This window comes from Neofelis nebulosa, chromosome 7 (genome assembly GCF_028018385.1).
Source record: "Neofelis nebulosa isolate mNeoNeb1 chromosome 7, mNeoNeb1.pri, whole genome shotgun sequence".
In the NCBI taxonomy this organism is placed as follows: Eukaryota; Metazoa; Chordata; class Mammalia; order Carnivora; family Felidae; genus Neofelis; species Neofelis nebulosa.
In genome coordinates this window covers 4759104-4786173 of record NC_080788.1, presented here as the reverse complement: position 1 = coordinate 4786173, position 27070 = coordinate 4759104, and the positions used below count along the sequence as shown (strand labels likewise).

The 27070-nt window shown below is 52.1% G+C and overlaps 1 protein-coding gene across 2 annotated transcripts in view; it reads left to right on the top strand.

The window, feature by feature from the left end:
- Nucleotides 1–27070, top strand: part of PDE8A (phosphodiesterase 8A) — a 156689-nt gene that overhangs the window by 109845 nt on the left and 19774 nt on the right. Inside the window, exons 9-19 of one of the 2 annotated variants that reach the window (XM_058736463.1) lie at nt 340–428; nt 2292–2343; nt 2445–2487; nt 9866–9943; nt 16303–16373; nt 16640–16804; nt 18346–18394; nt 18810–18945; nt 20645–20843; nt 23418–23635; nt 25185–25317. In XM_058736463.1, coding sequence (XP_058592446.1) covers nt 340–428; nt 2292–2343; nt 2445–2487; nt 9866–9943; nt 16303–16373; nt 16640–16804; nt 18346–18394; nt 18810–18945; nt 20645–20843; nt 23418–23635; nt 25185–25317 — 1233 coding nt within the window. The remainder of the gene's footprint in view (nt 1–339; nt 429–2291; nt 2344–2444; nt 2488–9865; nt 9944–16302; nt 16374–16639; nt 16805–18345; nt 18395–18809; nt 18946–20644; nt 20844–23417; nt 23636–25184; nt 25318–27070) is intronic. The other variant, XM_058736464.1, reaches the window with a different exon arrangement.

Genomic DNA, 27070 nt, shown 5'->3' with positions numbered 1-27070 from the left:
CTCCTCCCCTGCACAGGCAGGAGCTAGGACAGGAGGGACCCGTGTGGGGAAGCGAGCCGGCGCTCTTCAGCGATTCACTCGTGGGCCCAGGGCCTCTTGCTGGCAGCCGGCCGCTGACCTGTCACCACTCAGACTGTGGGGGGCTGGCGTTTGTCAGCAGCCCCCGAGGGGACGGACTTGGGGAAAATGGCCAGGTTACCGAAAATCCTGTTTGGGGTTGGGGTAATTCTTTATCCTAATTGCTTTAGCCATGGTAAATGAACCCGAACCTGAGTGGAAGATGTTCTTGGGTTTATGCTCTGAACACACGGTGTAATGATGCTTATGTTCCATTTTTAGGAGTGGCAAGGAATTTACCACGCCAAAAAGAAAAATGGAGACAACGTACAACAGAACGTGAAGATAGTACCTGTCGTCGGACAGGGAGGGTGAGTGGAGACAGCATACTTCGGTCAGCACGCTCTGCTTGGCTTTATTGCAGGATTTACTCTGAATACTTAAGTGAGGTAGGAACTGCATGCAGAAATTTAAAAGAAAGACTTGTAACAAAGTCAGATGTCATCCAAGAATGACGTTCTTCCAGGCCATCCCTTGTGGCTACGGCCTGGCCCTCCGGCTTGTGACCTGGAGCCACCAGGTTTCAGACAGTCTTGCTTATGCTGCATGGACACAAAAGAGACTCCCGTATTTAAATTAGAATGTCACTTTATTAAGCTGTGTGTGAGGGACACTACCTGATGGACTCCCTGTATTTAGAAGGTTTTTTTTTTTTTTTTTTTTTTTTTTTTTAAATTTTTTTTTCAACGTTTTTTATTTATTTTTGGGACAGAGAGAGACAGAGCATGAACGGGGGAGGGGCAGAGAGAGAGAGGGAGACACAGAATCGGAAACAGGCTCCGAGCCATCAGCCCAGAGCCTGACGCGGGGCTCGAACTCACGGACCGCGAGATCGTGACCTGGCTGAAGTCGGACGCTTAACCGACTGCGCCACCCAGGCGCCCCAAGAAGGTTTTTATCTCAGTTGGTAGCCTGTGTATTATTTCTGCCTAGGCCTATCAAATGAGATAAAAGTATTTAAAACACTGCCCTTTATAGAAATTCTCACGTAAAACAGATGTGACTGCAGATGGCAAAGTGTTGTCTAGCAGGAGCCCGAAAACGCCCTGTGGTTTGTCTCAGAGTTTATCTTAAATAGGAAGAACGCCAGGAAATGATGAATGTGAATTGCAGGGCACCCCACAACGAAACATGCAACCATTAGAAATGACGATCATAGAAAATTAAACAGGGAAAATGCTGAAGATGAATGAAAATGCAAAATCAGACCCAGTGCGTGATTTCTATGCTGAAAATAGAAGAAGGAGAGAAAAGAGCAGGAAGAGACGCGGCGGTGGCGGTCCCAGCAGCTGCTGCTGTGCCTCGAGCCCGGCCCTCGCTGGGCAGGCTCCCAGTGCCTGGTAGACGTCAGTTCATTGCCTCCTAAGCACGCGCTGTGGCGTCGGCACTCCATTTTACAGATGAGGAAACTTGAGGCTGGGGAGGTGGGGTTTCTGGCCCAGGGCCTGGCCGCCGGTGCTCGGCGGAGCGGGGCCACTGCGGTGGCTCACGTGGTTGGTCGCCAGGCTTGGCTGCCGGTTGGCGATGGCCTCAGGGAGGCGGGGCTGTGTGGGCTCTCTGTTCTGATTCTTTGCCTTTTAATGTCCTTTCCAAAGTTTTCAATAATTATATAGGGATTTAATTATCCAGGGAAAAATGGAAGGCCCAGTAAGTAAGTGAGGAGTCAAGTTTGCGACTTCCAGGATGAGCCCTAGGTGCTTTGTCTTAGTACCCCCCCCACCCTCCCCCCCCCCCCCCAGCTACACGTGGCCTTGGCCCTCAGCGTGGCCTGTGGCGCTGCCCTGAGTGACTGTGAGCACACTGTTTGTTAGAACCTGGGAAAGAACATTAATACAAAGGGCTGTGAAAATGAAAACATGCTAAGGAATTCAAGGCTTTCCGTTGGTTAACAGTCCATTTTTTAAAACATGGGTGTTTTTATTCTGTGTTGTGATGATTTGGAAGAGCTGTGTTGTTTTTGCTAGAGAGTCAACTTCTTGTCTACAGAGACACCAGAGGATGTGTGTAGACTCTGGGGTGCTTCTTGGTGGCCTTGGCCACAAACAATAGACGTGCTCTGCTCCAGGCATTTTGTGTATTGTGAAAGAGAGAGGCTCTTTCATGATGAAAATTAGCTACGTATCCATCAGAACAGAGAGCCAGGAGAGAAATAATGCATTGTTTTCTACTTGCAGAAAAATTAGACACTATGTGTCCATTATCAGAGTGTGCCATGGCAACAATAAGGTACGTAAGGGGAGCCCTGGGGCCCCCAGGTGAACCCCGGCAAGACTTCCTGCCCCTATAAGTAGACAATCAGAACTAATGGTTTTTACATTCATTTCTAGGCCGAGAAAAGAACTGAAAGTGTTCAGTCTGACCCTCACACAGGTATGCTGCTCCGCGTTCATTCTTCGGGGCCGTCAAGCTTTTGAAAAAAAAGAGACCCTTACTCTGTCTGGCGCCTTGTGCGCAGGAGGGACTGCTTTCCTAGCGCCGTGGCGGTGTTTCTCTCCCTGGCTCCCCAGGCAGGGACCCGAGCGCCCGTGGGAGTTCTGACGGGTGTCGTGGGGTGGGGAGAGAACCCGCGTCCAACGCGTGAACTTCCGTGAAGATGTGTTGCGGGGAGAGAACTGGTCACCTCCGGTGCACGAACTTACGTGAAGATGCGTTGAGTGAACTGTGGTTTCTTGGCCTCGTCTGTGCTCTAGGAGGCAACAGTGCTGGGTGTCAGGCTACAGCACTGAGCGGGGATGTCTTCATCGGACAGTAGTCCCCTCCAGCCCATAGGGAGGTAGCTGGACCCCATCAGACTTGGCTCACCCCATATCTGTCCCCTGTCACACCTCGGACCCCACCTGCTCAGGCCCACATCTGTTAGCGCAAACGTTTCCCCCTGGCCTGGAATTGCCTGTTTCCTCTCAGCGTGTGCCGTGGCCTCACCATGCCCACTGTCTACTCTGGCCACCCTGGGCGAAGCCACAGGCTCTCCAGCAAGCCCACCTGGGTGCTGGACCGCAGCCTGCCGTGCCGGGTGGTTGCCCAGCCAGTCCGTAGGAGCCTCCAGGGAGAAGACTCTGTCTTCCGTCCCACCAGCTGTTGCTGAGGTGCTTCCTGCAGTGCCAGAACAGACAGACAGACAGACAGACAGACATACCCAGAACATACATGCACACATACATACATACATACATACATTCATTCATTCATTCACTCATTCATTCTAGGTGTTTTTCTGAGTGTGTACTGTGCCCACAGCCCTGTGCTAAGTGCTTGAATTAGTGTATGTAACTGAACCCTTGCAGTGACCCAGGGGGTAGACACTTTGTGGATGAAGTTCCCTTTTTACAGGTAGGGAAACGAGGGCTAACTGATTTGCCCAAGGGTAACCCACGTAGGACGCGGTAGAGCTGGCCTGGAATCCGGCTGGCCAGCTCTGGAGGTCTCCAGCACAGACTCGGACAACTCTGCGGCCGCGCCAGGAGCAGTCAGAGCTTTCCCTGGAGAGGAAGAGAGACCAGCTGATGGCCAGGGGAACAGCAAAGAGAAGGGAAAGGACCAGCGGTGCCATGGTGGCCCAGAGGAGGAGGGGAGAGTTCCAGACAGGGAGACGTGGATTGAAGAAGGAGAGGGATGTGGAAGGAAAAGCGTTCCAGAAATATAAACAGTCGTAGAGGAGGGAAAGGTCAGAACATGTTCAAGGGAAAACAGGACTAAATTTTGACTGGTCAGTGTGGAAGGGCAGTTGGGATCACAAAGGGTCCCTGGATACCAGGTAGGAGATTCGGATTTTTGTCTATAGGTAGTGGGGACTGAGGACTTTAAGCAGGGGAGTAGCGTGATGATTTCTGTTGAGTACCGGAGCCCTTGTTCCTGTGTTCTGCAAAGAGATTGGGACAGATGTAACCTTGCTGGCCAGCGAAGCATTTGCAAGTAACCCAGGTGTGGAACTGACGAGGCGGAGCCCAGGGGTCGTAAGGGTTACGGAGGACAAATGGCAGGGAAGGAGCCGGGGAGAAGATTCCCGGAGACCCACCTGCACTGGGCTCAGAGGGGGAACAGGAAGCTGGGTGGGGGGTGTTACTGCGGCCAGGGGAGGGGAGAGGGAAGCGTTGGATCACAGTCAGAGCTGACCGTGCAGAGGTGAGGGAGGGGAGTACAGAGCCAGAGGTGGAGAGAGACCTCGGCTCTTGCATCCAAGAACGCGCTTATGACCTGTAGACGTGCGGGGTCAGGAGGGTGGTGGGGGCAGAAGCCGGACTACAGGGCTGGAGGGGTCAGGATGGAGCCGGGGAACGCAGGCCCCCCAGGACATTGACCCTTACGCTGCAAGGTCACGGAGTGCCGTTACTTGGATTTTTTTTTTTTCTTTCGGAAGAGCCCTGTGAGGTAGGTCTGGCTGTCGCCAACACCCCTTTATTACAGAGAGAGACACTAAGCTCGGAAGGGGTAAATGCTACCTCAGAGTTGGCGGCCAGGAAGCAGCAGGGCGGGGACTGGCAGGGGGACTCAGTGACCTGGTCCTAGGTGTCGGGCAAGGGCAGAGCCTCCCAGACTGCTCTTGTGCCGGGCCGTTCTGTCTCGGCACCTGATTGGTGCCCGCTTTGGAGTCTTCCCCATCTCACCCCGAGGAGCTGGCTCTCTGGTCTCCTCCCACCCCCCAGCAGCGTAACCACCTTTATGTCCACAAGACTCTACCGACCACGGTCTTGCCCCGGGAAGGGAGGGAAGCGGTCACGGGCCACGGACCAGCCAGGACCCTCGGTTACACACGGCACTGTCATTTCTGAAGCAGAAAAGGAGTTTAGTGGAAGGAAATAGGGTGGCTCACAGAATGGACGAAAAAGCTTAAGAATTGATCTGAGACAAACAGGAAGGTGGGTGACCGTCCCCACTGTCGAAGGCGTGCCCTAGGAGCGGTGTGCCGGGGACACCGAGGCTCTGCCGACGTCCTGGCACGATGTCGCCGTCACCACGGGCACAGTGGCTTCCTCACAGCTGTGCTTCACTGCCGCACCTGTGGTCTTTCATACCCGGCTGGAAGCACATGATACCGTGTGTCACCGAAGACACCACATGTGTCATCTGTCCAGTTGGTAAACCTTGAGTCGGTCTGGAGTCAGCTCTGAGCCAGCTTTCGGCACAGAAATGAACATGGAGTTCACTGGAGGGGGGAAGGAAGCAGTAATTTGAACAGACTCTACTCTGTAGTGCCACAGTGGGGGAGAACGGGCGTCACTTGCCAGCAGTAATGACACGAGGGCTGAGCTGGTCTCTGGAGAGAGGGCGGGGACAGGAACAGGAAGGACAGGACAGGAAGAACATTCCTGCGGGGATGAGCAGTGTGCATAAAGCTGTCGAGACAGGTGATGCCAGGTCAGGCCTGCTTGGACTTCCTCCTGCAAGCAGAGGGGGCAGGAGTCTGTCTTTAAAGAAGTAAATGAAAAGGGACCCCTTCCGGGAAAGACAGTCATGGTGGTGGTACGGAGAAAAGACTCCAGGCAAAGAGTCACTTGGTATAATCAGTAGGACTTGGGAGCAGCACCATGCGAGGGATGAAGGGAAGACACTTGAGAATGTCACCAAGATTTCTAGCTTGGCCACTAGATGGCACAGATGAAAATATTAAGTGCGGGAGAAAGAGCAGGTTTGTGCAGGGAGAGGACGGCAAGTTTAGATTTGAACTTGGTCCATCTAGGGTGCCTGGAATGGTCCAGTGGAGATGTCTGGGGGGCGTATGGAGAGGCCAGAGTCGTGGGCCTGGGCAGCTCTCCTGACGAGAGGAGGTGAGGCGGGAAGGAGAGGCGCTGAGGGTGGGGGCCCAGCACCAGCAGACATGGAGGGCACGTGTAGGGAAGCAGGATGTGGAAGTCCTTCGTGCAACCAGAATTCAGCCATCGTGTGCCAGGCGGCATGTGTCTTTGCTTTTGAGAGGCCTGCACTCTGTTTCCTGGTGGGGGGCTGGGTAGCTCACAGGACAAGATGGGCGGGAAAGGCCTCACCAGGAACGGGCCATGTTCCAGGTCGGGCAGCGTATTTTACAGGTACTCTCCTGAGCTGTGGGGTTGGGGCCACTGGTACGGGCCTCGCAGACCCTGCGAGGCACTGGAGTGCTAGTCTGGGTCTGCAGGAAGTCGGCTTTCTCAGTTGGAGGAGGTAGAGACACCACGGAGGAGGAGGGCTGACAAGCAGCTTGTTGACCAGGCTCTTGGGAGGTCGGTGGTCCCGGGGCAGAGCAGGCAGTCCACAAATGCTCGAACTGTTGAGAATGCCGAGAAAGTTCTCTGAAAGTCTGCCGCGCTCCCAGCAGTGACCTGTAAGCAAGTCGTGCAAGACACCCAGTTCTCAGCTTCCCTGTAACCAAAATGGAGCTTACAGGGCGCCGGGGGGGCTCAGTCAGTTGAGCGTCCGACTTCGGCTCAGGTCACGATCTCGCGGTCCGTGAGTTCGAGCCCCGCGTCGGGCTCTGTGCTGACAGCTCGGAGCCTGGAGCCTGCTTCGGATTCTGTGTCTCCCTCTCTCTCTGCCCTTCTCCCACCCACGCTCAGTCTCTGTCTCTGTCTCTCTCTCTCTCAAAGATAAATAAACGTTAAAAAAGTTTTAATGGAGCTCATGCTGACAGCACAGCATTAATGTGGCAGTGGAGGCACATTTGTAGGTGCCGAACAGTTCCCACTCTCACTGCTTCTCTGGGGTTCCCTGGATTTACCCAGCAAGGCAAGGAAACGCTGCTCGTTTTTCTCTATTACAACTATGGGGCTGTGTGGGAGGATCACACTTTATGGAACAGGACACCGAAAGCACAGAGCAGAAGTCACAGGTGGTGCAGGATCCGAGCCCCGGGCGGTCGAGGCCTGTGCAGCCTGCTGTCCGTTACCAGGCCGGGTGCTTCGGAGCTCTCCGGTTTGTGGTGAGGGCCTGGCTTGTGCTCCTTAGGGCTTGCAGTCTGTCTGAGATGTGAACCCCGCATTCACCCTCTGACAATCCCCGAGTCTGCTTCTGAGAGCCGACCAGCAGGAGCGGCATCCCAGCAGGTGCAGGCCGATGGAGATGGGTCTCGAATGGGAACCGGGAAGATCCAGTATTTACACGGCGATAAAGTGACTTTAAAACGTTCAGTACAAACGGAAGCCTGCGCTTCTCCTTCCACTTTTGCCCCGACCCAGTCCTTGGTTCCACGCGCTGCATTTTGCTTCCGGACAGCTACACTCTGGTCTGTAGGCAAGCGGCTTCCTCCTCCTGGAGATGGTCCCCTCCTCTTCTTGGCTGCATCTGCTAAACTTAACTCATCTGCTGTCTGCCTGTCTCCCGGAGGAGACCTGCCTTATCCGTCTTCATATCCCTAATGCCTGGCGTAGGGCCCAGTACATGGGAGGCGCCCAGAGAGTGTTGAGTGGCTCCAGGGGAGAAGAATGCGGGAGTGACCTTGTAAGTTCACAGCCGTCATACCGGGTCTGTGTGTGGCGGGCGGGGGGCGGGGGGGGGGGGGGCAATCCGACTTGAGGGAGTGAGCATCCAGAGAGGATACAGTGTCGTGTGGGAAGCGGGAGGGGCGGGCGTGCTGACGGCCACCTGTGGTCACGGCAGGTGAGGCGAGAGGCAGACGGGCAAGTGGCCTGTCCTTGGCTGCCAGCCAGTCACTTTCTCCCCGTGGTGCTGCAGGGTTTCAAGCAAGGGAGCCGTGGAGGCGGTACTTTCACCCACGCTCAGGGATTTGCAGGTGTCTGTTGAGGGTCTGTTAATGGCCGGCCAGTGCTGGTCCCCCCGGAAAAAGACAGGAAGGCTCTTCCTGCGCTCGTGTCCCCCAGAGCCGGTGAGGAAGGCAGACGGTAAAGTAGGCGGTTACTGGCGATGTCGGGGGTGCGAGGAGGCATTAGGCGAACATTCACCGAGGTTATGGTACCTGAACCGCGTGTTCGGAGAGTGTCGAGAGTTAACCAGGTGAAGAAGGCAGCATGGGAGGGGCAGGTTCCCAAGTGGAGGTGAGCAGTCCGTGCCAAGGCGTAGAAGGGTGTGAGGTGAACTAGCACGTCACAAATAGGTGGTCGTGGCTGGAAAGAGGAGATCCAGCTATCCTAGACTCTGGGTGCCACACGGGGGAGTTTAGATCGTGTCCTAAAAATAGTGACGAACCATTGAATTGTCGTAATGGGGAGAGTGATCTGTTTCAGGAGGATCGCCTGGCTGCCTACGGAGAATGGGATGAAGGGGACAAGGTTGGGGATAAGATTGGGGACTGTGGGACCAGTGTGGGAGGCTGTCATTCTGTCATAATCCAGAGGAGGATGGCACGTGTCTAGCTAGGACAGGGACAGAGCAGGGGTAGATTGAAGAGGTATTTAGGAGATAAAATCTGTAGATTTAGCTGACCAGTTGAGGGAGAGGTACAGAGAAGTCACGTAGGACTTGTTTCAAACTTCAATGGATATGTGGAAAACCATGAGTTGACTGGAAGTTCCTGAGGGGTGTCCAGCTAGGGGTGGCCAGTGGCCAGCTGAGATGGAAGTCTGGCTCTCAGGAGAGGCCTGGGATAGGGCAGCAGCACAGGAGTTAGTTTCTGCTGTAGGAAGAAATGAGATCTCCTGAGAAGACGTGTTGTCTGAGAAGATGAGCAGGGCTAAGGACAACCTTGGGATCGAGGAAGAGGGAGCCATGACGAGGGGGGCCGAGGAAGAGGGAGATTGGGAAGGAAGAGTAGGAGACAGAAGGAGAACCAGGAGAAGGTGAACGTGTGCAAAGTGTGAGTTTCCAGAAAGAGTGGTTAGCTGTGTCTGGGACCGCAGTCAAGCCAGGTAGGAATTGAACCGTGTCCTTCAGATGTAGAAACAAGGAGGTCATCCGTGACTTGACAAGTTTGCTGCCGGTGCCCGCGTGGAAGAGAACGAAGCAAAGAACAAGTGAAGGGACTTCCCGATGGTGGGGAGGGGTGCCTGGGGCCTGCACGCAGATCCTGTGGCTGAGCAGGACTCCAGGTGAGGGGGCCAAGCGAAGGCAGAGAAGGCGCGGCGTGCAGGTCGGGGGGCCCGAGCGCCAGCTCCGTGTTCCCTCACAGCAGGGCGGCTGCCGGTTTCCTCGTCTGTGAAATGGGGACAGGTCAGAGAGGCTCAGCACCACGTGTAGCACCTGCACAGAGGAGGGGACAGGAAGGAAGGTCACCTGTGCCTTGTCACTGATTGGCATGGGAGGTCGAGGGAGAGAGGAGGCAGAGACAGCCCGGAAGAGCCGTGGGGTTGGGGAGATCGATAAACTGTCATCTGAAATAGACCCCAAACCCATCAGCGCTCCCTGTGCTACCCTTGAAGAGAGGTACCTTCTTTCCTGGGACATTTTAGAGCATGTATTGTTTAAAAAAAAAAAAAAAAAAATTCCCTTTGAGGCAAGGATGGGCAGGAATCAAAATTTTTTTTTTTTTACCGTTTTACTCAATTATATATGCAGCAGTATGATAGGAAGACTTTTCCTGGGTTCATTTCTTCTAGTTTTGGCTTCATGTCCCAGGGACTCTGTAACTACATAATCTGGAAGCTATGGGGCAGTTGCTTATGACTATAACCAGATGGGACATTTTGAGGAAGTCACCCCCCCCCCCCCCCCCGCAAAAACCTCATTGGTCAAAGCCTTCATCTCTGGGCATTCTGTTGATGTGGGGGGCTTCTTAAATGGTGTTCTAATTCCCACATTTTGTTGAAAAATTTTAAATTGGTAACTTTCCTAATCTGTTGTCAAAATCCCTTTGAAGAGGTGATTTATAGTTTAATTGTTTCCACAGATAATCAGTCAGGCAAACACAAAGACAGAAGGAAAAGCTCGCTCGATGTCAGAGCTGTTGCCTCTCGAGCAAGTGAAGGTAGGTGCAAAGACGAGGGGAAGGGGCAGAGCAGGTGAACTCCTGACACTCGGTCCCCAGTCTCCTCTCCGGGTCCCTGTCCACCTGCAGTGCGGGACAGGGGAGGGGACGCTCTACAGCCCGAGTCCGTGTCCCCTCCCCCGACTCCTGCCGGTGGGCTCCGTTCTCAGCCTTTTCGTGGATACATTTTACTATCTATTCTATCGTTGATTTTCTAAACTGTGAACAGCGGAAGATGTCCGTTGATCTCCGTTACTGTATGGGTGGTGCACAATGCATCTAGAAATTCTTAACATAGTCCGTCGTGGGTTGCCATGGAAACTTCCCTTTGGTGGAGAGGTGAGCTGCATTTGGGGATGCAAAAGACCCTTATTAAGCAAATAGTACGTTTTAATTGGAATATAATCTTTTAAGATTACATAGCTATGTGGCCCGAATGATACAGTCGTTTTTAAAATGTAATGAAAATGGTTAATACAGTGTGGAGGCACATGTTACTGCTGGCTGGGTACTTTCCTGGACCCAGAGATGAAAAGGGAAGCGTGTGGAGTCGATCGTCACTAGATAAAAAGCCACAGCTTTCCAGGGCAATAGCAACTCAGATTAGACAAGAGATCGAGTGTCCTCAGGTTGGTTGCGAGGCTCCGAAAAGACAAATATGTCCCGCACTGGAAAGACTGCGCAGGCCCCGCCCTGCTACACGGACGAGAAACGGGCTTTGGCCTCAGAATCACCTTGATTCCGGTCCCAGCTTCATGTACTGTCCGCGCAACCTTGTGGGTAGACCCGCGCGCCTCCGTTTCCTCACCGTGACCTGGGGGACAGGTGTGCTGTCCCCAGAGGGTTGTGTGAGGGGTGAGGGTGCGTGGTGCCCTGCAGGGGCGGCGGGAGCTGCCACCACCGTCTTCGCTGCGGCCTCCACTCGAGCAGCCCCGTGGTCCTCCCAAGTCCTTGGGCAGAGCGGGCAGGGGCAAAGTCCCCCCTCCCCACACACAGCAGTCTCCGCTCCTCCCCTCTTGCTTCTGTCTGTCCTTAGGCTGACTCGGTCCCTCTCTATATTTTTAAGAGTTAAACATTTTTCTTGTAACGTTTCTGGTTTTTAATCGCCACTCTTTTTTAACTTAGTTATAATATACATACAGTGAAATTCAGATGTCGAATGTTCAGTTCCGTGAGTTTCAGCAGTTCAACACTCGTGCAACTCCCCCCCCCCCCCAAAGCAGATACAGAAAATGCGCGCACGCACACCTTTTACGGCACAGAGGCCGCCACTGATTCTGGGACCGTAAATTAAGTTGGCCTCTTGTGCTTCACAGAGATCGTACAGCACGTGCTGCTTGAGTCTGGCTTCTATCACTTATTTTAGGTTTTTGAGATCCGTCCATGTTGCTAGGCGAGTCCGTACTTCATTGTCTTTATTGCTCGGCAGTCCTCTGTCGCAGGGACGTGCCACCCTTATCCGTTCTTTTATTCAGAGGCATCTGTGTTCATCTTTCCACTTCGGGGCTGTTAAGAATAAGGCTGCAGGGGCGCCTGGGTGGCTCAGTCGGTTAAGCGTCCGGCTCTTGACCTCAGGGTTGTGAGTTCGAGCCCCGAATTGAGCCATGTGTTGGGCTCTGTGCTGGGCATGGAGCCTACTTAAAATAATAGGACGGCTGCGTGAATGTTTTTACACAAGTCTTTCTGGGGGTGGGCACGTGTTCCTGTCCTGCCTAGAAGTGGAATTGCTGGGCCTTTGGGCAGCTGCAGAGGTCTCTCTGGTGTGAGTTGTCTCAGGTCACCCCCTATCGCTGAGGTGTGGGTGTTCTGGTTGCTCTGCAGCCTTCCAGAAGTGGTTAGCTCAGCATTTTAAATTTCAGCAATTCTGGTGGGTACGGTTTTAATTTTAATTTTCCTGACGACTAATGAGGTTGAGTACCCCCTTCATACGCTTACTAACCATTTGGAAATCCTCTTTTGTGAATGCTGTTCAGATATTTTGCCAATTTTTATAATTGAGTTTCTCTTGTTGGCTTATAGGAATTCTTTATATATTTTATTTTTTAATGTTTACTTATTTGAGAAAGAGTGAGAGCAGGGAAGGGGCAGAGAGAGGGAGAGACAGAATCCCAAGCCAGCCCCACACTCAGCATGGAGCCCGACACGGGATTTGATCTCACAACCGTGAGATCGTGACCTGTGCCAAAATCAAGAGTTGGATGCTTGGGCTCCCCTGGATGGCTTAGTCAGTTAAGCATCCGACCCTTGGTTTTGGCTCAGGTCATGATCTCATGGCTCGTGGGATCGAGGGTCATGTCAGGCTCTGAGCTAATGATGTGAAGCCTGCATGGCTCCTCTCTCCCGCTCATCCCTCTCTCTCACTCTCAAAAATAGACATTAAAAAAAAAAAAAAAAAAAGAGTTGAACACTTGACTGACAGCCCCCCAGCCACCCTGGAATTCTTTATATATTTTAGATATGGGTCCTCTTTTGGATATGGGCATCACAAATACATTTTTTTAGTCTGTGGTTTGCCTTTTCACTCTCTTAATGGTCTTTAATGAACAGAAGTTCTTAATTTTAATAAAGCTCATTCTATCAGTGTTTTCTATCATAGCTGGTGCTTTTTTGTGTCCTGTTCAGGAAATCTTTCCCTATCCCAAGGTTATGAAGATATTCTCTTACGTTCTCTCGTAGAAGTTTTCTTGTTTTATCTTTCACCTTAGGTCTGTGATCCATTTCAAATTGGTCTCACTGGTGAAGGTAGGGCTCAAGGATGAATTTTCTCCCTACATGGAAACCCAGTTGGCCCATCACCATATTGAGAGGAAAAAAAAAAAAAAACATCTTTGTAGCAGTGCTATTATTGTCAATTAGGGGACTATAAGTATACAGTCATTTTCTGGACTCTTCTGTTTCACTGTTCTCTTCGTCTGTTCTTTTAAATTTTTTTTTTCAACGTTTTTTATTTATTTCTGGGACAGAGAGAGACAGAGCATGAATGGGGGAGGGGCAGAGAGAGAGGGAGACACAGAATCGGAAACAGGCTCCAGGCTCCGAGCCATCAGCCCAGAGCCTGACGCGGGGCTCGAACTCACAGACCGCGAGATCGTGACCTGGCTGAAGTCGGACGCTCAACCGACTGCGCCACCCAGGCGCCCCTCTCTTCGTCTGTTCTTGCACCAACACCACCATCGATTGCTACAGCCTCTACAGTTCTTGGTATCTGGTAGTTAGTTTCAAGTTGTTCCTCTTCAAGGTCGTCTTGGCTGTTCCGAGTCCTTTGCATTTCCGTATAAGATTTAGAATCAGCTTGTTACTTTACACACACACGGCCTCCTGGGGTCTTGTCTAAGAATGTCTTGAATCTACAGATCAATTCAGGGAAAAGGGAAAGCTCAGTGGTACGATATGCTCTGTGTCTCTAGGTTGTTTTTACTTCCTCTCAGTTCTGCGTTTTCAGTGTATAAATCCTACACATCTTTCCTTACGTATATTCCTAAATATTGGTGTTTTTTGATGCTTTCCTAATGATGTTTATTTCAATTTCTAATTGTTGCCGGTTTCTAGAAATAAAATTGACTTTTGTGTACTGACCTTGTACCCAGTAACCTTGATAAACTTACTCATTGGCTCTAAGAGTAGTGTTTGTAGATTCCTTTGGGTTTGAGCACACACAGAACAGTCTTTGTGACCTTTATTTCTTCTTCTTGCCTTTTTTCATTGTGCAATTTTTTAAATATGTAATTTATTGTCAAATTGGTTTCCATACGACACCTAGTGCTCATCCCAACAGGTGCCCTCCTCAATACCCATCACCCACCCTCCCCTCCCTCCCACCCTCCATCAACCCTCAGATTGTTCTCAGTTTTTAAGACTCTCTTATGCTTTGGCTCCCTCCCGCTCTTTTTTTTTTCCCTTCCCCTCCCCCATGGTCTTCTGTTAAGTTTCTCAGGATCCACATAAGAGTGAAAACATATGGTATCTTTCCTTCTCTGACTTATTTCACTTAGCATCACACTCTCCAGTTCCATCCACTTTCCTACAAAGGGCCATATTTCATTCTTTCTCATTGCCACGTAGTATTCCATTGTGTATATAAACCACAATTTCTTTATCCATTCATCAGTTGATGGACATTTAGGCTCTTTCCATAATTTGGCTATTGTTGAGAGTGCTGCTAGAAACATTGGGGTACAAGTGCCCCTATGCATCAGTACTCCCGTATCCCTTGGGTAAATTCCTAGCAGTGCTATTGCTGGGTCATAGGGTAGATCTATTTTTAATTTTTTGAGGAACCTCCACACTGTTTTCCAGAGCGGCTGCACCAGTTTGCATTCCCACCAAAAGTGCGAGAGGGTTCCCCTTTCTCCACATCCTCTCCAGCCTCTATAGTCTCCTGATTTGTTCCATTTTAGCCACTCTGACTGGCGTGAGGTGGTATCTCAGTGAGGTTTTGATTTGTATTTCCCTTACGAGGAGCAACATTGAGCTTCTCCTTTTCATGTGCCTGTTGGCCATCTGGATGTCTTCTTTAGAGAAGTGTCTATTCATGTGTTCTGCCCATTTCTTCACTGGATTATTTGTTTTTCGGGTGTGGAGTTTGGTGAGTTCTTTATAGATTTTGGATACTAGTCCTTTGTCCGATATGTCATTTACAAATATCTTTTCCCATTCCCTCGGTTGCCTTTTAGTTTTGTTGATTGTTTCCTTGGCAGTGCAGAAGCTTTTTATCTTCAGGAGGTCCCAATAGTTCATTTTTGCTTTTAATTCCCTTGCCTTTGGGGATGTGTCGAGTAAGAGATTGCTGCGGCTGAGGTCAGAGAGGTTTTTTCCTGCTTTCTCCTCTAGGGTTTTGATGGTTTCCTGTCTCATATTCAGATCCTTTATCCATTTTGAGTGTATTTTTGTGAATGGTGTAAGAAAGTGGTCTAGTTTCATTCTTCTGCATGTTCTGTCCAGTTCTCCCAGCACCATTTGTTAAAGAGACTGTCTTTTTTCCATTGGATGTTCTTTCCTGCTTTGTCAAAGATGAGTTGGCCATACTTTTGTGGGTCCAATTCTGGGGTCTCTATTCTATTCCATTGGTCTATGTGCCTGTTTTTGTGCCATCATTGTGCTATTTTTTTTTTCATTTTTATAAGCAGATGTCCCTTTCGTTACATTTTTTTTTTTATGTTTGTTTTTGAGAGCAAGAGACAGAGCGTGAGCAGAGAGAGAGGGAGACAAAGAATCTGAAGCAGGCTCTGAGCTGTCAGCACAGAGCCTGATGTGGGGCTTGAATCTGTAAACCACAAGATCATGACCTGAGCTAAAGTCGGACGCGTAACTGACTGAGCCACCCAGGCGCCCCCCCCTTTCATTACATTTTTAAATGAGAACAAGTCCTTTTATGATGTCGTGATAAAATAGTGGTTATTATTTTTGGTTTAATGACCTTATTGGGTAGAATGGAAAGCTGGCAACCATATGCTGGTCACCAACATTGGATTTAAGGAGTGTTGTGGGTCCCCCAAATTTAAAGCATTTAAGAGCCCCTGAGTTGGTTCATCTGGCAGTGTTTCTCCTTAGACCTCAGTTTGGTAAAACGAGGCTCACCTATCACGCTTTGGAACAGTCTGTCGTCCCTGAAGGTCTTTGGTAAACAGCATTTGGCCTGACAGTGGGGCTTTCAAGGGAGACACACAGCACTCTGTGTGTCCATTTTTTTCCTGTCTGTACACTGCCCAGCCTTCCCTTTACCCCAAAGGAACCATATCTTGACAGTAGAAACAAAAAATCCACAAACTTCAGACAGAACCTGAGAGTTGCTGCCTCATTTACGGTATGTAACCTAGTTGGTCTAGACTAAGCATCACAGTGGAAAATGCCAAAAGGTGCCTTGAGAAATTTAACCAAAAATTCTTGTATTTCGATTAATGGTGAATTGTATTAATCGCTCCTGCCATATATGAAACAAAGAGCCTGTGTGGCATTGTCTTCCAGAACATTTTTGCTCCTGGATCGTGGCAAGCTGAATATTAAAAGCTTGATTGTTATAAACACAAAAGAGGCTGTTTGGCCTTGACTTGCTAGATTGTTTCCTCTGTTTTTCCTCCGGCCTGTGACATCAGAAGTTCAGGCTGGGGGTTGGGGGGGCACGTGCATCCTAGTGCCTAGGACTGAAGGGAGCAGAGCTGGTTCTGGAAGAACCCCAGGCTCATCGGGACTGGGTGGAAGCCAGGTGACCACATAGTTCTCATCCGATCGCTTCGTCACGCAGCTGAGCACATGGGGACTTGGGGGGTGGGGAGCGAGGAAGAGCACAGAGCCCGGGGCTTGTCAGCAGGTACCTGGGGCTGTACATCCCCTGAGCTCTGCCTCTCGTGGTCTCTCCACAGTCAGCAGCCAGAGACGGCACTCCTCCATGGCCCGGATACATTCCATGACGATCGAGGCGCCCATCACCAAGGTGAAGCAGCGTGCGCTGTCTCCACGCGGCATGCACAGGAGTCCTTGTTCTCCAGGTTGACTGTTTCTAGAGAGAGGAAAGCGACCCGCACCGATAATAATGCTCCGGTGGTCGCATGGAGCTGCCTCCTCTAAAGAGAGGACGTGCGACATGAACGTTGTAGCTGGTCTTGAGTTAGCGCCGAGCACCACGCCAGCCTGCCTCTCCGCATTGCTCTCCCACCGTCCATGAGGTTATGAAACTCACGTCTTCTTTCCATGCTGTAGGTAATCAACATTATCAACGCCGCCCAGGAAAGCAGCCCCATGCCTGTGACAGAAGCCTTAGACCGTGTGTTGGAGATTCTGAGAACCACTGAATTGTATTCGCCACAGTTTGGTGCTAAGGACGATGATCCTCATGCCAATGACCTTGTTGGAGGCTTAATGTCTGTAAGTGTATTTGCCCCGGCTGCTGGCTAGAGCCTGCTGTTTTTGTCTGTCTTCCCAGAGATGACGTGTTTATGGGCTAGGCCACGTGGAGCTCAGTGCGTGTAGGGGGCAGTCGTGGCCTGAGCCCCACCATCACCCGGGCTCGACGGCACTCTGGCCAGAGCCGTCCCCCACCTACTGCCTGCCACCAAGGGAGACCACAGCTTGAAGCAGAGGAGGCAGGAGCATATTCTAGAGAGTCTGCTGGGCTGGGTTCTCCAATTTTGCTTAGGAGTTCTATGAGGAAAATAGGAAATAAAACATAAAAATTAATTGTTTCACGTATTTTGAAAACTGGGGCGGGAAAAAATATACATATAAAGTGTTTCATACCAATTACAAAACAGAAAGACTACATATGTTCAAAGAGGCACGGGGCCGCGGGGCTCGGTTTCCATCCCAACCATCCTACGCAGATGTGACGGCTTTGCACCGTGGGCCCCGGCGGCCCTGGATACCTTCTCTAGCCCCTCTAGCAGAGAAGTCTCTCAAGGGAAGAAAAGCTCTCTGGAAAACATCATTCCATCTCTGTCTGTCACCTTTTGTCTCGGTCAGAAGTAAAATTCACCACCTCACCGCCACCAAACATAAAAACAACAGCAATTCCCCTGCCAACGCCTGCTTTCTGAAGTTCTCTGGATTTCTTAAAAACAAGGGTTTAGGCAGTAATGTGAAGGCAGTAATCGAGAGTGGTTCCCAGTGACAGTAGTGTCTAACCCTGGCCTTGCCTGTCTGAGGCACAGGCTCTAGCACCCGTAGGCGGGAGGTGGAAACCACGGGGGTGGGATAGTGTCCCAGGGTGAGGGGGGAAACGAGGGAAGGTGGGAGGGCTCTCAGCCCAAGAGGCAGCCGGGTGGAGTGAGGGTGCGTAGAGGGCCCGGAACAACCCAGTGTTCTGAAGGAATCCTGGTGTCCATTGGCAGTGAGGAGGGTGGCAAGAAAATGGTGGGGAAGGCTTGAGGGCAGAGGCCAGCTGTCCCTGAGAAACCGAACCAGTGCTGAGGGCCCATGGGAATGCTGGGCTCTGGGGCCTGGTGCAAGATCACCTCCCTGCTGCCCCTGAGTTCAGCCAGTTTTCCCAGCATCAGGCCTCCTGCTCTGTGTTAGGTGACCGTGTTCAGTGGTTGACCCCGGGGGCGCCGGAGCCTTGGGTGCATTGCTGGGGAGGCTGCCCTCAGCTGTCCTCTGGGACCGACTGTCCCTCCCAGCGTTTTCAAGAAATAAAGAATAGTTGGGGCGCCTGGGTGGCTCAGTCAGTTAAGCGTCCGACTTCGGCTCAGGTCATGGTCTCCTGGTTCGTGGGTTTGAGCCCCACGTCGGGCTCTGTGCTGACCCTCAGAGCCTGAAGCCCTCAGATTCCGTGTCTCCCTCTCTCTCTGCCCCTCCCCTGCTCGTACTCAGTCTCTCTCAAAAATAAATAAAATTATTTTTTTTTAATTTTAAAAAAAGAAGTAAAGAATAGTTGTGACTTAATTTTTTCTTGTCTCCTTGATTTTTATCAGGATGGTTTGCGAAGACTATCCGGGAATGAATATGTTCTTTCAACAAAAAGTAAGTTTTAACTTTTTAATCTTCTGGATCACTGTTAATATTGTAGTAGCACTTAAATGATGAAAATAAATTTTTTTTTGTTAATTTATTTTGAGAGAGCACGTGCAAGCAGGGGGAGGGGCAGGGAGAGAGAATCCCAAGCAGGCTCCGAGCTGTCAGCACAGAGCCCGATGCGGGCTCCATCTCACAAACCGTGAGATCGTGACCCGAGCCAAAACCAAGAGTTGGAGGTTTAACCGACTGAGCCCCTCAGGCACTGCTCCGTTGACCTTTCTCAGCAGTAAGACGTTTCGTGGTCGGTCATAAAACGTCCGACACACAGCAGCTGTCCCTGGAAGCAGCACTGTCCCCCCTACGGAGCAGTTAACACGGAAAAGCCTGCTAATCCTGTTCCCCAAATCACATCGCTTTGCAGGCCTGCAGCAGGCGCCCGGCAGTGTTGTCACCCCCATCTCCCTTCACGACGTCCCTCCCCGGATAGCTCGGGCCATGGAAAATGAGGAGTACTGGGACTTTGATATTTTTGAACTGGAGGCCGCCACACATAAAAGGTGCGTCCGCGGGGAGCCCCGCAGGCAGACAGCCCGGTCCCGAGGGCATCTGCGGACAAAGCCCTCCAGGCAGCAGGGGATCCGCCAGAGGCAGGTCCTGGTCAGGGAGGGGGGGGCTCCAGGGGAGGACCGGGGCCCCAGAGGGGTCAGGGAGGGCCGACTCGTCACAACTCCCGCAGAGACCGCCCACTCGTGGCCCATGTGAAATTGAACAGGGGACGTGACGTCTCTGGGTGGCAGGGGTTTTTCCTGGAAAATACGGACGTGCCTTCTGTAGGTGGTGGTACGTTGAGGGAGCAGCGAGAGCCCCACTCAGAACCTAGAACTAAGAATTAGAAGCACACATTCGCCAAGAATTGTCCCCACATCGTGGTCGCCATGTTGGTGTCAGGCACGGGGACCCCCCCGAACTCTAGTCGTCCCGATCTGGGCACGCTCACACAGAGTAGGGACAGCACTGGGATTTCACCTTGAGTTTCGGCCCTTGAGGGAAGCACAGGGTTGGCTAAAGCACTGCGGCTGACTGGGCACCCTGGGAAGGGCCTTCTGCATTTCCAGCCAAAGCTGCGCTTTGGGGGGTGAGGCCGGAGGGACCTGCGTGTATTCTGTGGGCCCATGGGATGGCTAACTCCTCAGGTCCCCTCCAGTCTGGGTGAACTGTCCTCACACGGCCTCTCCCCTCCGATCATGCCCACCAGGAGTGAGCCTTCCGCTACATTCTCTTCCCCTGTACCCCACGTGGGTAGGGGCCGTAGAAAGAATACTCTAGCAAACGAATCTTTGAGCACCTGGCTTACGTGCTAGTGACGCTGCATTCATGTGAATCAGGCCAAGGTGGGCCGGTTCAAGCCCTGGGAGCGTGGTGACCTCCAGATGCCACCTCAGCAGAGCCACTTCTTGCCCTTCCAAGCCCGAGGCCAGATGCTGGATTGAGGAAACTTCTCAAGGAAGGGCCTGAATTGGTGGCCAGTTGGTCACCTTCTCAGGAGAAACCGCCTCCTGCTGCGGCACCCACCTTCAGATCGTTGGGGCCATTACGTGACAAGTGACCGTGTCTGGGCCACAGGCAGCCTTCAAGAAGTGTTCTTTGCTTCTAGACAGGACATCTGGCCAATAACACAGGTCTAGCAAGTCCAAAGGCGAGGACAGGGTTCAAGCCTGGCATCACGTGGATTTTGAGGAATCTGCTGGTGCAAGTGGGAGTCGCTGAAGGCGGAAGGGCAGGGCCGGCAAAGCTGGCCCCGGCCAGTGGGGGGCCCTGACCCAGAGCTCCGGCCAAGGTTGGTGTCAGCCGCCAGGGCCCCGGAGCCACGGGTGCCGCTCGGGCAGCCTCCCTGCCCCGCACGCTCGCTGAAGCCGGGCTCGGGTCGGCCGGTCAGGTCTGAGCCTCTTTGGGGCTCCACACGCTTTGCCTGTTTCTTTGTTTTTTTTTTTTTTTGTTTTGTTTTTTAATTTTTTAATGTTTATTTATTTTTGAGACAGAGAGAGACAGAGCATGAACGGGGGAGGGTCAGAGAGAGGGAGACACAGAATCTGAAACAGGCTCCAGGCTCTGAGCTGTCAGCACAGAGCCTGACGTGGGGCTCGAACTCACAGACCGCGAGATCGTGACCTGAGCCGAAGTCGGCCGCTTAACCGACTGAGCCACCCAGGCACCCCTGTTTCTTTGTTTTAATGCTGTGGACGTTTTTCTCTGTAGGCCTTTGATCCATCTTGGTCTCAAAATGTTTGCGCGCTTTGGCATCTGTGAATTCTTGAACTGCTCTGAGGCGACGCTGAGATCGTGGCTGCAAACTATTGAAGCCAATTACCATTCTTGTAACCCCTACCACAATTCCACACACTCCGCCGACGTGCTTCATGCCACTGCCTATTTCCTCTGCAAAGAGAGGATAAAGGTGAGCTGTGTCTGCGCTCAGCGGGCAGGGCCACGGGACGGCGCGCCGCCTCGGCCAAGTTGCCGTGCAGGGTGACTGCTGGAGCGGTCCTCGCCTGCACGCCGCCCGGCCGGGAAGCTCTGTGGATTCGATACGTTCATTCAGGACGCCTCATAATACCCTGCTGCCCTCCTAGCGAGGGCCCGTCCTTTCTTGTCTACGCGGCGCCCGGTGAGAACTCCCGAGCCCCTGCCTCCCGCGGCTCCCTCGCACCGCTACCAGCGCGGGCTTTCCGAGACAGCACATCTGACCGTGTTGTTCCCGGGAGCGGCCTCCCACCCGCCACAGGATCTGAACTGTAAAACTCCACAGTATGGTGTTCACAGCTTCCTGACACACGGGCCACGTGTGAGACACGCTGAACCACCGTACTTTCTGACGCTCCTGCCCTCGACGTGCTGTTCCCTTTGTTGGTCCCGCGTGGCCCCCACCTGTCCTTCAGGGATCCACACCAGCCTTTGTTCCTCCAGGAAGTCTTGCCTAGACCGCCCTCCATCCCCAGTACTGACTTAGATGCCCTCTTCCATGTGCCCGCTCCTCTTGGGCACGTTCCTGATCTTACCGGTCCGTCCACTCCATGTGGCCGGCAAGTTCCTTTCGTATCCCCAGGGCCCGTCCTGCTCAGCTGAGTCTCCGCAGTGGCCACTGGCACCTGCCGGTGGCCAGTCACAGCTGGCTCAGTCTGCCTGGGCCCTGGCCAGCGGCTTTATTTAGCTCTAGCTTTGAGGCAACGGCGGAGGGGGGTGAGAAGACTGTAGCCCAGAGAGCAGGGAGGGGGGGGGGAAGGTTCCACTCGAGGAACGTGACTCACCGGCCGCTCCCAAACCAAGCTTCCTGAGAAAGCTTTTCACGTTGGAAATCACTTCATCAGGGAGACTGTCCAAGCAGCAACTAGACATGAGCTGATTCATCACATTTTGTGTTCTTTCCTTCAGCGTCCGTCATAGCAGGGACTTCCCGTGGCCTTGCCATTTATTTCACTTTTAGCAGAACCTAGGAAAAAAAAAAAAACAGGGGTTTGATCCTTCTGCTCTAAGAATTGGGCTATTTGAGGGGTGATACGGTATAGCCTCCTGTCCGGGTGTCCTGGTACCCGGGGATGGCCACGTGGGGACCAGGGCATGGCAGGCGGGCAGGCAGAGCGAGGGCAGGTGCCTGCCGGTCCCATGTTGTTCTCCATGACAGGGGACTCGTGTGAGAGAGGACAGGGACATCAGACCAAGACTATAGGCAGAATTAAGAGTTCAGAGAGAGGACCGTTTTATATAAAAGTATGAAAACAAAGGCCAGGGTGGTGGAGAGGGGTGTCTGTGTGTGGTTCGGTGTATAAAGATAGCCTAATTTTTGCTTTGACTTACTGCCTTTGAACTACTCTATAGATAACATGCAAATACATATTTAGAAAGCTCAGTTCATTATAAATAGCATTGATTGAGATATAATCCATATATAATTCACCCACTTAAAGTTAAAAGTATTGAATTTCAATTGAAATAAATTTTCAAGACTGGTTAGACGTGCATCTTCCTTTCACGTGTCTCTAGAATATTTCCAAAAATAAGCTGCTACCAGGACGTAGTGGATATCTTAATAAACGTCAGAATTTCATATATTTTCTAACCTTTGCAAAACAAAACAATTCAATAACTAAAGGTTAGATTTAAAAATGTCAGCCACTACAAATGAGAAAATACTTTAAATCCGTTAAGGCCTACAGAATGAGAAGGGCCAGATGAAAATCCAAAATGGTTTTTTGAAACAACCAAGAAAATTAAATTCTAGCCAAACAAATCGAGAAATGCAGAAAGTGCCAGACACTTCCATGCTAACTTGAAAGCCTTATAGATGAAAGGTTTTAAATCAGATCCTAGAAGTAGGAAGCCAGGAGGTCAGCACCACGGAAGAAGTACTGAATTTACCAAGTGAATTCTTCCAAATCGGGCTCCCGACTCAAGACGGTCACGTGAGGTCTTTGTCCCTTCGAGGACTTTTTCTGTGTTGCGTCAACCTTTTCAGAGACTTGAAAATGAGGGGAAACCTCCAGATTATTGTACCAAACTCACCAAATCCTGACATCAGCCCGACAGAGATCGCACCAAAAGCGGGGGGGGGGGGGGGGGGGCGGGGAGACACGCGAGACCAGCCCCTTAATGTGAGTGACGCACATCGTAAGCTGTTTCTCTCAGGTAGTAATGCTGGTTGCTGTTGGTTCAAGTCAGTGTCTCAGACATTTTTTATGATGGGTCGAGAGACAGACTGGCTGAGGAGGTGACTCCTGTGTCGAGGACACCTCGTATTTTGGTAAGTCCTGAGCTGGTGCGAGACCGAGAATCAGATCGTGTGCCCTAAGGAACAAGTACGAACATGAAACTGGTTCTGAGTAGGGCTAGGAAAACAGGATGTGCCCAACAACACGCTTTTCTCGGAAATCTGGCACCTTTTTACCTGAAAGTAGTGGGGCGGAAAGAATACTCTACGGAAGGCTTCCCTGCTTTCTGCGCCATGCCCCGTTTTTAAAAGATCTCTTGTTTGCAGCAAACGTTAGATCCAGTTGACGAGGTCGCTGCCCTCATTGCAGCCACCATCCACGACGTGGACCACCCCGGGAGGACCAACTCCTTCCTGTGCAATGCCGGCAGCGAGCTGGCCATCCTGTACAACGACACTGCCGTGCTGGAGAGCCACCACGCGGCCCTGGCCTTCCAGCTGACCACCCGCGATGACAAATGCAATATCTTCAAAAACATGGAGAGGTGAGAGCACCGGGTCAGGGAGCGTGTTGGTCCCTCTAGCAACTTTGAGATGCGCGTCACATACTACAGGGTTCACCCATCTGAAGCGTACAAGAGCGGTCTGTATAGTCAGGGTCGCGTGGCCATCACCCCCCAGGAAGAAGCTCAAACTCACCGGCAGTCACTTCCCACCCCCCCGCAAGTCCCCCGGCCCCAGGCAACCCCACTGATGCACATTCTGCCTCCAGTTCTGCACAACTCATAACAAATAGTGCACCCAGGACGTGGTCTTTTGTGGCTGGTGGCTTTCTCTCAGCACGAGGCTTTCAAGGCTCAGCAGTTTTGTGTCCTGACATCTCGAGATGGCAAGGATAGTGCGGACGTCTTGAGCTTTTAGAGACTCCGAGAGTCGGAGAAGCCGTCCTCTTCCATCTCTGCTCCAAACACTCCACTCCGCCCTCCTGCGCCCAGAACCCTCTCGCCCTTGTCGGTGTTCACGTGTGACTCCTCAGTTCACGTGTGATTACTCCTTCACAGCACTCATCACGTCTTCAAATCATTTTTCATTACTTGTCTGATGTCTCATTTGCTTCTTAAGCTCCGTAAGATCACGGTGTCCAGTGCCTTTTGTCCATTGCTGGACCCTCGGTGCCTAGCGTGGGGCCTGGTACAGGGGAGGGACCTGTACTTTTTTTTTTTTTTTTAATTTTTTTTTCAACGTTTTTTATTTATTTTTGGGAGAGAGACAGAGCATGAACGGGGGAGGGGCAGAGAGAGAGGGAGACACAGAATCGGAAACAGGCTCCAGGCTCCGAGCCATCAGCCCAGAGCCCGACGCGGGGCTCGAACTCACGGACCGCGAGATCGTGACCTGGCTGAAGTCGGACGCTTAACCGACTGCGCCACCCAGGTGCCCCTGGACCTGTACTTTTTAACTCGGATTTTTAAAGAATGTTTTATAGGAGATTTTTTAAAAAGGAGATTCCGGATTTTACACAACTCCCTTTTGCCATGTTCTAGAATTTCAGTAGGTTTTATTCATCGTTGCTGGTACATACATCAGCTATCTCTGGAAAAATATGCAAGACCTGATAACTTGGGTTGTGTCCAGGGAAAGGAATGGGGTGAGTGGAGGAAAGAGGTGAACCAGAGATAAAAACCAGGGCTGGAGTGAGTTGCTCAGCTGTCAGATCTTCCCTCTAAGTGTCTGGGCACTGAAATTGGTGGATCTCAAGGTTCCTCTGGGGGGGGGGGGGGGGAGGGTACGTTCTTCGTAGCCACAGATCTCTGCCTTTGTAAGCCCCTCCCATGTTCTCTTCTTCCCGGAGCTACGAGCCCGGAACTACAGAATGGTGAACGCTTTGCCTGTAAGGCCTTGCCCATAAGCTCCTTGATTTTCACTTCAGTTTTCCCTCACTAACGATCTCGTTTCAACGTGTGCCCTGCGCCTTCCAAGGACACGAGCATTTTAGCTGCCGTGGACACAGTTCCAGATCACAGCCGTATCAGGAGTGCCTGTCTGGTCCGGATGAGTAATGCATAGCGCCCTCTCATTTGTTGTCTGAAACAGGAATGACTATCGGACGCTGCGCCAGGGTATTATCGATATGGTCTTGGCCACGGAAATGACAAAACACTTCGAGCATGTCAACAAATTTGTCAACAGCATCAACAAGCCCCTGGCGGCACTAGAAGAAAACGAGGTAAGGGAAACCGACTGCAAGGAGAACCTGGATGGGGGACCGGGGGCCCTTACCCCTCTGTGCTGTGGGGAACTGGGGTAAGAGGCGGGGAGCTGTGCAGGGGCTCCCCCAGCAGGTTCACTGGGTTTAATATCTATTGGTTGGAAAATTATGTAAAAACTTGGCAGGAAAAAAGACCTCCAAAAAGAGATGCGGAAACTCTGAAGCTAACATTAGGTGGGTGGACCATTCCTGTGCCCTTTCTCACACGCATCCCCTTCCCCACTCCTTGGGCATCCTGGGGTCCGTTGGAGCCCTTGACGGGTCTCATTCCCCACCCCCACTGTGCACATGCTGTCACATCAGCGACTCTCCTCTGTTGGTCTCGGTCACAGGAGGGTAGAGGCTGAGAAGGACCCTGTATTTTGGTCCTAAGGGTGACATTATTGTTGCGCCCCCCCCCCCCCCCCCCGCCATTTCTGGATTTGAGGCCTGGAGTTGCCACAACAACTGCCTGGCAAGGACGACACTAAGCCTCTGGCCAGGCAGGGGACCACAGCTACGGAAGCGGACAGATCTGGGTCCCCATCCAAGTTCTTCTTCGCCTTCCCGGGCTGTACAATGGGCATAATAAATCTGGAGACATAGGACTGAGGGGCAGGGGACAAGGTAGGCACTTACTGGGACCTGTTCTACCAGATTCAGCCTGAGATCAGCACCTATCGCGTCTACTTTCACGGACCCTCTTCCTTCGAGGCCCTTCCACCTGCTCCACACGCTGAACATCTTGGCACCGGCTCACTGACTCCTCCGCTGCCTTCCTTGCCCGCTCCCGTCACCATCCCGAGAGCCTTCTCCGTGCTCAGGATGGTGTCCCAGGAGGCCAGGATCACCGTTCCTTGAGTTCTATCCCCACTTCACCTCTGCAAGTCCTCTGACCGTGGCTTTTGGCTTTCTAACTCATTACCTTTCACCCCTGTTCCTGTGTGACCCCCTCTGAAACCTATGACGACTCCGCTCCCTTCCTCCTCTCCTGTTCTCCCGGTTCGTCAGCCTGCTTCTGACTTCCTTTCCCTTCCAGGGACTCCGGCGCAGGGGCCCCCGCACCAGCCTTTTTTAGTGGCTCTGCCTGTCCTGGATAGTGTGTCACCTGGGCCACTGCCCCTGGCTGACTTCGGCCACAGACTCGTCTCCTCCAGAGAGTCTGGGCAGTTCCGAGACTTAGCTGAGTGTTCTGTTCCACTCGAAAGTCGCGTTTCTCCTCTGTTCGTACTTGGGGTTACTTCCGAGAGACTAGAAGTCCATCTAGGGAGCCAGAGCAGGGACAGAGTAATACAAGAGCAAATACCGTACAGCTGGCGGGACCAAACAGTAGTCACACGGCTGAAGAGAGGAGCCAGCACGAAGCCCTTGGGACACGGGGCAAGGAGACCTGTCGAGGCAGCCTTGGTGGTGTCCACTCTGGCATCTGTCCAGGGGAGGGGGCAGCCCAAGCTCTGGGCGGGCACGCGCCCATCTTGATGGCATGTCTGTCCTCACCGAGACGAGACCATCAGGCCTTTTTCGACTACTGTGATTACTCGTGGAAATCACATGATCGACTCCTTCGGAGAGCTTGAGGAGACTGGCTTGTCTCTGACCGTGCTCTCTGCCCCGGTCCTCCCTCTTCCGACCGGGGCCCATTATACCAGGGGTTCAGAATCCATAGCAGACCAGACGGCATGTAGCACCTCGAACAGACAGAGCCCAGGACTAAAGTTCCACCTTCAGTTCT